At 42.9% G+C, this 8,650-nt stretch overlaps 1 protein-coding gene across 1 annotated transcript; it reads left to right on the top strand.

Annotated features, from left to right (window-relative positions):
• Positions 1-2,787: 2,787 nt before the first annotated feature.
• Pde12 (phosphodiesterase 12) lies at positions 2,788-7,040 on the top strand. Its single transcript, XM_051176737.1, has 3 exons — positions 2,788-4,224; positions 5,471-5,549; positions 6,043-7,040. The coding sequence occupies exons 1-3, from the start codon at positions 2,914-2,916 to the stop codon at positions 6,483-6,485; spliced, it is 1,833 nt and encodes a 610-aa protein (XP_051032694.1). The 5' UTR covers positions 2,788-2,913; the 3' UTR covers positions 6,486-7,040.
• Positions 7,041-8,650: the final 1,610 nt, after the last annotated feature.

The following is an 8,650-nucleotide window of genomic DNA, read 5'->3' as shown; positions in this document are numbered from 1 at the left end:
GCCCCAGGTGACCTTGAACTCACAGAGATCCATCCATCTGCCTGTTCCCTGAGCACTGATATTAAAGGTGTGGCCACCACTGCCTGTCCTCTATGGCTAGCTAACTACTGGCTTAGGTATGTGGCTAACTAATGGTTTAGCTCTGTACTCTGATCTTCCAGCAAGCTCTGTTAGATTACAAACAAAATATCACCACATAGTGTCACAAATGTTTTAAAAACACAAAACCTAAAAGAAACAAGTCAGTTAGTGTGTACATTTGTAATGCCAGCATTGAGGAGCTGTGAGTTAAAGGCTAGCTTGGGCTACATAGTAAAATCCTATCTCCTGTCTCATATAAAGGGAAAAGAGAAAGGAAGGAAGGAAGGAAGGAAGTGAAGGGATTTAGGAAGGAGAGAAAATATAGGTAAGCTGATCCTTTTAAATTTTATAAAAGAACAAATGGAAATTATTTTAATAAGATGCCCCACCCCCTTTTCAGTACAGGTGATTGAGTCTAGAGCCTTGTTCCTGTTAGGCACTCTATCACAAGCCTGACTTTTGAATTATGTGGGGAAAGAACCCAAATTGATAACATTCAGAAATTTTGAGTAGTACATGCTATCCTTCAAAACTACAGTATAGATAGTATATAAGCAATCTATGTGTTTAACTGCCAATATCTTCTACCAGAATGAAAAGTAACTAGTCATTGGGAGGTGGTGGCATACACCTTTGATCCCAGCACTCAGGAGACAAGAGGTAAGTGGATGTCTGCGAGATCAGGGCCACACTGGTTTACAGAGTGAGCAACACAGAGAACCCTCTCTTGAAAAACCAAGATATATATATATATATATATATATATATATATATATATATATATAGAGAGAGAGAGAGAGAGAGAGAGAGAGAGAGAGAGACACTAGTCTTTGCATACAAACATTGGGAATTTATAAATCAGGTAAATCAGGTAGATGTAATTTTGGCTAGTAAAAGCATGCTTCTTTTCTTCTGTGCTTTTTCATTTATTCATTTTGACACAATACTATATAGCTCAGCCTGGTCCAGAACACATGATCCTCTCAATTGGTGGGATTATAGGTATGTGCCACCGTGCCTGACTTAGTTTTGTGGGCTTTCTTCTCTTTTAAAACTTAAAAAATAAGTGTGTCTGTGGGCACACGTTCTGTGTTTGTGTGTGTGTGTGTGGGAGGGTGTATGCACATGTGTATAGAGGCCAGATGTCAACTTCCAGTGTCTTTACTAAGGCAAAACCACCAGTTTTTTTTTTGTTGTTGTTTTGGGGTTTTTTTTTTTTTTTTTTTTTTTTTTTTTTTTTTTTGAGACAAGGTAATTAGTCAGGCTGGCTGGCCAGTAGCCCCAAGTCTCCACCTGTTTGCATTCCCAGGGTGGGAATACAAGCATATACCACCCTGTCTAGCATTTTCATCTGGGTTCTGAAGATCTAACTTAAATCCTCATTCTTGTGTGACAAACATTTCACCAAGTATGCCACTTTACCAGCGGTGTAGGCTTCCTTTCCATACGGACTTTTTAAAGTCCTCACACTTGCTAGCCAAGGACTCTACCACTGACATGAATTGAGAGTAGGTGAATAAAATATTTCTATTCACCTCATCCCCCCATATATATTATCAAAATCATATTACTGCTTAATCTTTCAATGTTTCAATTATAGACTTTATAAATAGGGCTATAAATTAATCTCGTAAAAATAAAGCTTTAAACACGGCACTTACTACTTTCAAGCTTGTGAATTAAAAACAAGCTTTCCAAGAGATCTGACACTTTGGAATACTTCTTGGAAAATAAAAGATCATAAAAACAGAAGACTGTATGGACTGGGTAAAGGTGCTTTCGGTCAGACCTGACAATCTGAGTTCAGTACAGTTAATGAGTCTTTCTTACATGCTATGGTCTCCTGGGCTCTGTTCTGGTCAGACAGGACTTCGCTCGGGTCTACAAATAAACCAAGATCATTCATAAATTAAAGAGTTTTGAAAGAAATAAAAACAAAAACTCTCAGCTAAATTTAAACTTCAGATAAATAAGGGGAGTTTATTTTCGGCCTTTTTAAAGGTCTTTAATTCAACCCGGGCTCGTGCATTTTTTTTCGCTAAATCTTAAAACACTAACAGCTGCGGACCACTTGTCGGGATTCTCTTTCTGTCAGTTTACTACGCTATGTAGCTTTGAGCCAGTCATTCTGGGATTTGGGGTTCCACATTTCTAAGCGGCGGATCCGAGACCTATCTCAGAAACCACAACCACCTGAGACTTGAGTAAATCACGCACCTTCGGTGCTCACTACGTGGTTAAAAGCCCGAGCCGGCTGGCGGCTCCCCGCATCGGCCACGCCTAGCTTCACGTGCCACCCGGCGTACCTGCTGGGGGCTGCCCAGGCCTCCACCCAGCGCAAGCCTGCGCTACCTCACGGAAAGCTTAGAGTGGCTGAGAGGAAAGCGCGCGGCCCGGTCGTCACTTCCTGTTCCGTGAGGTCCCTACCGTCAGCCTGCACTTTCAACAAAACTCTGGGCTCTGAGGTTTCCACCTCCTGCACTTTCAACAAAACTCTGGGCTCTGAGGTTTCCACCTCCCACCCTCGCTCCCGCCCGCGCCCGGCACCTTTACGCTCCGTCTCCCTCTTTGTCTCCGCCCATGGTGGACAGCAGCACCCAGTCGCGAGAGTGTGCACACGGGCGGGCTGCGACAGGAACGACCGGGCCGCGGCACCTGGCGAAAGTGCGTGCTCGAAACAGCCGTGCGCTTCCTCCTCCCAGCGCGCCTTGCGTGAGCCGCCGACCCGGAAGTCGCCGTTCTGAATGGGTCTCGGGCCGGGGGCCGCCGCTCCTCGGTGTGGGCTCAACGCCGGGCGACTCTGGACGTCGGGTCTGGCCGGCCACTAGGTTCATGTGGAGGCTCCCGGGCCGCGTCGCGCTGCGTGGGGTCCGGCCCGTGGTGCAGCGGTGCGGCCGGGCCGGGGCAGCGACTGACGAGGCGGCGCGCGCCATGGAGCGCGCCGTGGTGCGCTGCGTGCCCTCGGAGCCCAAGCTCAGCCTGTCCTTTGCGCTGGCCGACGGCAGCCACAAAAACATGCAGCGGGACCAGAGCGAGCCTCTGGGCCGGGCTCTCAGCCGGATCGCCACCAACGCCCTCAAGGGCCACGCCAAGGCGGCGGCTGCTAAGAAGCACAGGAAGGACCGAGCCCGCTCGGGCGGCGGCGCGGCCTGCGCGGCGGCAGGGCCTGAAGCGGCGGCGGCCGGCGAGCCGGTGGTGAAGCTGTACTACCGAGAGGAGGCCGTGGCCGACGACGTGCTCAACGTGGATGCCTGGCAGGACGGTGCGGTGCTGCAGATCGGCGACGTCAAGTACAAGGTCGAGCGCAACCCGCCTGCCTTCACCGAGCTGCAGCTGCCGCGCTACATCATGGCTGGCTTCCCCGTGTGCCCCAAACTCAGTGTGGAATTTGGGGATGCCGCCAGCTCCGTGTTCCGCTGGTACAAGGAAGTCAGACCCGGCGCGTCAGAGCCTGGGCACGGCGGCCTCACGGCGGCGGCGGCGTCTCACTCATTGCCGCCTTCCTCTTGGACCGACACGGGTGTAGGAGAGCGCGTCTACACCCCGTGCAATGCTGACGTGGGGCTGCGGCTCAAGCTTCACTGCACTCCGGGCAACGGGCAGCGCTTCGGGCCGAGCCGCGAGCTGGAGAGCGTGAGTCCGGTGGAGGCCGGGCCTGGCACCTGCACCTTTGACCATCGACATCTGTACACTAAAAAGGTGACAGAGGACTCCTTCATCCGTACTGTCTCCTACAACATCCTGGCGGACACCTACGCCCAGACCGAGTTCTCCCGGACAGTCCTGTATCCGTACTGTGCCCCCTACGCCCTGGAGCTTGACTACCGCCAGAACCTTATCCAGAAGGAGCTCGCGGGCTACAACGCAGATATCCTCTGTTTGCAGGAGGTGGACCGCGCAGTGTTCACCGACAGCTTGGTGCCGGCCCTGGACGCCTTCGGGCTCGCGGGAGTGTTTCGAATCAAACAGCACGAAGGCCTGGCCACCTTCTACCGGAAGTCTAAGTTCAGCCTTCTTAGCCAACACGACATTTCTTTTCAAGAAGCACTGGAGTCGGACCCACTGCACAAAGAACTACTAGAGAAACTGGCGTTGAACCCTCTAGCGCAGGAAAAAGTACTCCAGAGATCATCTGTCCTTCAGGTCAAGTAGCTCTGCCTGTTTTCTTCATCCGTGTTTGGGGGGCCTTCGGAGTGGAGGGATGGTGTTAGTACTTATCGAAAACCATCTAGATTGCATTTCTTTAAAGTGTGTTTGCCCAAGTGTCTCATACAGTGTGTGATCTGTTCATTTATCCACCGTAAATTAAGCACCCCTAGTTAATATACCTAACTGCGCTGCAGGTTGTCTTGAACAAGATGAATAGACATCCTGAGTGTTTAAAATCCAGGTAGAGGCTGTGGAGTGTCAGCACACGCCTTTAATCCCAGCACTTGGGAGGCAGAGGCAGGCGGATCTCTGTGAGTTCTAGGCCAGCCTGGTCTACAGAAAGAATTCCTGGGACAAGCTCTAAAGCTACACAGAGAAACCCTGTCTCGAAAAAACAAACCAAAAAAACCCCAAAAGATACAGAGACACATGAAATTCAGTAATGATAACTTGCCAAGCTCTGTTTTAGAGCACTTTAAAGCAGTTACAAGTGTGCCTCTTATTTTAAGACCTTTTTTATATTTCTTGCCTAGTATGTAAAAAAAAATCATTGGCTTTTTGGTCTGTTTTTACAGATTATCATTTCATAAATGAGAAAATGTTAAAATGCTCTGATTTATAGAAGGATTCTTAGCAAGTTGACAAGGCTAGCATTATTGTTCAGCGTGTGAACTGCTTCCTAGCTTAGTACTGTCTTAATTTTTTGCTTGTTGGGTTCTGTTGATATTTTGAGACAGGGTCTCACTGTGTACCTGTGAATGTCCTGTAACTGAATCTGTTGACCAGGCTGGCCTTGAACTGAGATTGACCTGCCTCTGCCTCCCAGATTAAATTAATCTTGTCTTTGTTTTTAAAGGACATTTTTATTGTTTTTGTCCAGAGCTTTTAAGTAAGGGATTTTTTTTTCCAAGTAAAATGACTATTTTTGTACATGGTTGTGTTCTGTGCGCTTTTGTGTAAGCTCATTTAATTGAATACACACATCTATGAGGTAGGTGATATTGTTTTACCATTATAACACTGTAGTATCTTGCTTCAAGGCACAGTGCTGTAAATGATAAACTGTTCAAAGAGATCAGCCCGATTCCAAGGACAGGTGGATTTCTATGAGTTTCGATGCCAGTCTAGTTTACATAGAGTTCTAGGACAGCTAGAACTATATGGTGAAAACAAGCAACAAAAACCAAAGTTTTCTCAGATTGGCAGATGCCAACTGAACTCTTGGTGTTTTCTATTGTAGATTTCAGTTCTTCAATCTACAAAGGACTCTTCTAAAAAGATATGTGTTGCTAATACTCATCTCTATTGGCACCCAAAAGGTAGGTTTTACAAGTGACTTAATGTTGTTAAAGCTATTTTACATACACACACACACCCTTGATTTTAGTTGTTTTTTGTTTTTTTTGATAGAGCTTTGAAATGTATGTTAGCCTAGAACTTGAAATCCTCCTGCCTCAGCCTTCTCAGAGCTGACATTACAGGTGTATAACACCACCCCTGCCCTATGTAAACATTTATCTTGAATGCCACTCAGATGCTGTAGATGATTATTTATTCCTTCAAGCCTGATGACCTGAATTCAATCCCAGGGACCCATATGGTGGAAAGAGAGAACCGACTCGATGTAAATTGTCCTCTGACCTGAACACAAACACCAAGGCACATACATCCCACCTGTCACACAGTGTAAATGTGTGTGTGCATGCGCACACATACATGTTAAATGTTACTCAGGTGCCATAAATTGTAAGGGATCCCCCCTCCTTGGAGAGGGCTTTAAAAAGTACTTACCGTAATTTTGTTTGTTTGTAGGTGGATACATTCGTCTCATACAAATGGCAATAGCCTTGGTTCACATTAGACATGTTTCATGTGATCTGTATCCTGGTATACCAGTTATATTTTGTGGAGACTTTAATAGTACACCATCAACAGGAATGTACCATTTTGTCATCAATGGCAGTATTACAGAGGATCATGAAGACTGGGCTTCCAATGGGGAAGAGGAAAGATGCAGCATGTCTCTCACACACCTTTTCAAACTGAAAAGTGCTTGTGGTGAACCTGCTTACACAAATTATGTTGGTGGCTTTCATGGATGTCTAGATTACATTTTTATTGACTTAAATGCTTTAGAGGTTGAACAGGTGATTCCGTTACCTAGTCATGAAGAAGTTACCACCCACCAGGCCTTACCTAGTGTTTCTCACCCTTCTGATCACATAGCGCTGGTATGCGATTTAAAATGGAAATAGATTTTGCTTCATTGTGTCTGAAGAAGAAGCTACTTACTTTTCAGAAAATTTAATATGAATCACAGCTTATATATAAAAATCTTCAAAGAGGAAATCTAGACACTAAACTTTATTATGGTCATTCCCTACTACTTATGTTCCAGATGGCTTTGTTACAGAACCAGTTCATAATGTTTGCATCATATAATATCTTTAATCTTTTTAATAATTTCCTACATTTGGAGAAAACCATTTATGACTAGCAAGGAAAAAAATGAATTACTGTACACATTTTATAAGTTTTTTTAAGCTGGTAATTAAGATTTTTAAGTACTATTTGAATAATCTCTTAACTTTTCTTTTATAACGCATTTTACATTGAATTATGTTCATATAATTGGGGGAGGGGACATGCAGATAAAAGGTGAAACACTTCAGAGAGACCTGGAATAAAACATTAGTCTATCACTACCTCAATTTGGTTAGGATTTATTTATAATTTTAGAGCTTTAACAAAAGATTAAAACACGCCATTACCAATTTTTAGAGCTTCTGTATTTTTTGTTAGTATTTTCCTCTTATTTCTAACATTTTCTTTTTAGTGTACAAATGATGGCACAAATGCACATAATTTGTGTTCTCATTTGCACTTAAGCCCATTTTAATAGTAAGATGCAAGCACAATGGAGTATTCAAAGGGGACAGAACATAACTTGATTCCCTCATCTTCACGTATTTGCAAACACACAGGGTACATGACCATATGATATGAAAGAACAGCACAGTTGTTTTATGAGAAACTTCTGGTAGAGGCTTCAAGTTGTATTTGAGAACCATTGAGCATTTCTATGCTGGAAATGTTTTCAAAATTTTAGTTTCTATAAGTTGGAAAAAGGGAGCCAGGCATGGTGCTTTATAGCTGTAATCCTAGCACTCAGGAGTCTGAGGTCTTGAGTCTGAGGTCTTGTTGCTCTTGAGTTCAATACTAGTTAGGGTTACACAGTTCAAGGCTATTTGGGGCTACATATTTGGGAAAAAAAGGGACTTTTCCATTATCAAAATGAACTTTTTATAGACTTAAGCATTATAGTATAAAAGAAGCGTGCCACATAATTTATATATATAAAATTTAAAACCCGAAGCCAAACATTTTAAGAGGAGAAAGTACAAGTTGTATTGATTAGTATCTAGTTTAGATAACTAAGTTTTAATAAATTTGTTGTCACCATACCTTACTGGTAATGCTTTAGCTATTGCTTTATGGTGTTCAGGGTTAACTGTAGCATAGTTCATATTTCGGCAATTAATTTCTTAGATATTAAATGCTTCTCATCTCAAAAAGAGGTCTGATTTTCCAGTTTTGGAGTCCCTATTTCAAAACATTTCTAACCCAATACCATAAGAACGTTCCTCTTTTGAAAATGTGTCCTTTCACACATGTTCTTCGTAAGTTTGTTTAAACATTTCATCTGCGCTAAAGATTGAATTCTTTATTAAAATTGTTTAAAGGGAAATAATCATTAATGCGGCAGTTTCTTGGGATCTCGTTTAAAAAAAATAGCTCAAAAAAGTTGATGCTACCTAATTGTGCCTTCCTAAACATAGTAGTGGGTTATTTTATTTATTTCTCTTACTGAATATTAAATTCAGGGCTACTTAGTTACATTCCCAGCCATATACAAGCTTTTTTTTTTTTTTTTAAAAGAACATTTCAAGGGCAGTTTATATGGTTAGAAGTTCTTTTGAAAAAAAGAAAGAAATTAAGATTAATCCTGTGTTGCTAGGAATTGAACCCAGAATTCCAGAATTATGAATATGCTAAACATGTGCAGTACTGCCAACATACATCAGCAACACTTTTCTTTTTAAAATTTGGGTTTGTTTTGCTTTTAAATAAGCATGTTGACAAACTTTTAAGCTAAATCTTAAGGAGCTAATGGTAATTAGCAAGACATCAACATTTTGAAAGAAAATGCTTGTAATGTGAGATTATTCATACTCACAAAAAAAGAAAAAGAAATTCATTGATATCCAATATTAATCCCATGGTAGGCTTGAACTGTGGTCAGAGAAACTAGGATTTACCAAACATCCCAAGTCCTTAAATTTGTTATTTGTGGATTAAATTATATAGTCAGGTTATATACACAGATATTTCAGGATATTCAGATATTGAAGTATGAAGA

Source organism: Phodopus roborovskii, unplaced genomic scaffold (genome assembly GCF_943737965.1).
Source record: "Phodopus roborovskii unplaced genomic scaffold, PHOROB, whole genome shotgun sequence".
Lineage (NCBI taxonomy): Eukaryota > Metazoa > Chordata > Mammalia > Rodentia > Cricetidae > Phodopus > Phodopus roborovskii.
This window is presented reverse-complemented; position numbering and strand designations above follow the sequence as displayed.

Bases quoted from the DNA above. Each gene is read 5' to 3' on its own strand.
- Pde12 (XM_051176737.1), top strand. From the start codon at position 2,914: ATGTGGAGGCTCCCGGGCCGCGTCGCGCTGCGTGGGGTCCGGCCCGTG. The intron at 4,225-5,470 runs GTCAAGTAGCTC...TTTCTATTGTAG, and splicing joins AGAGATCATCTGTCCTTCAG to ATTTCAGTTCTTCAATCTAC. The intron at 5,550-6,042 runs GTAGGTTTTACA...GTTTGTTTGTAG, and splicing joins TCTCTATTGGCACCCAAAAG to GTGGATACATTCGTCTCATA.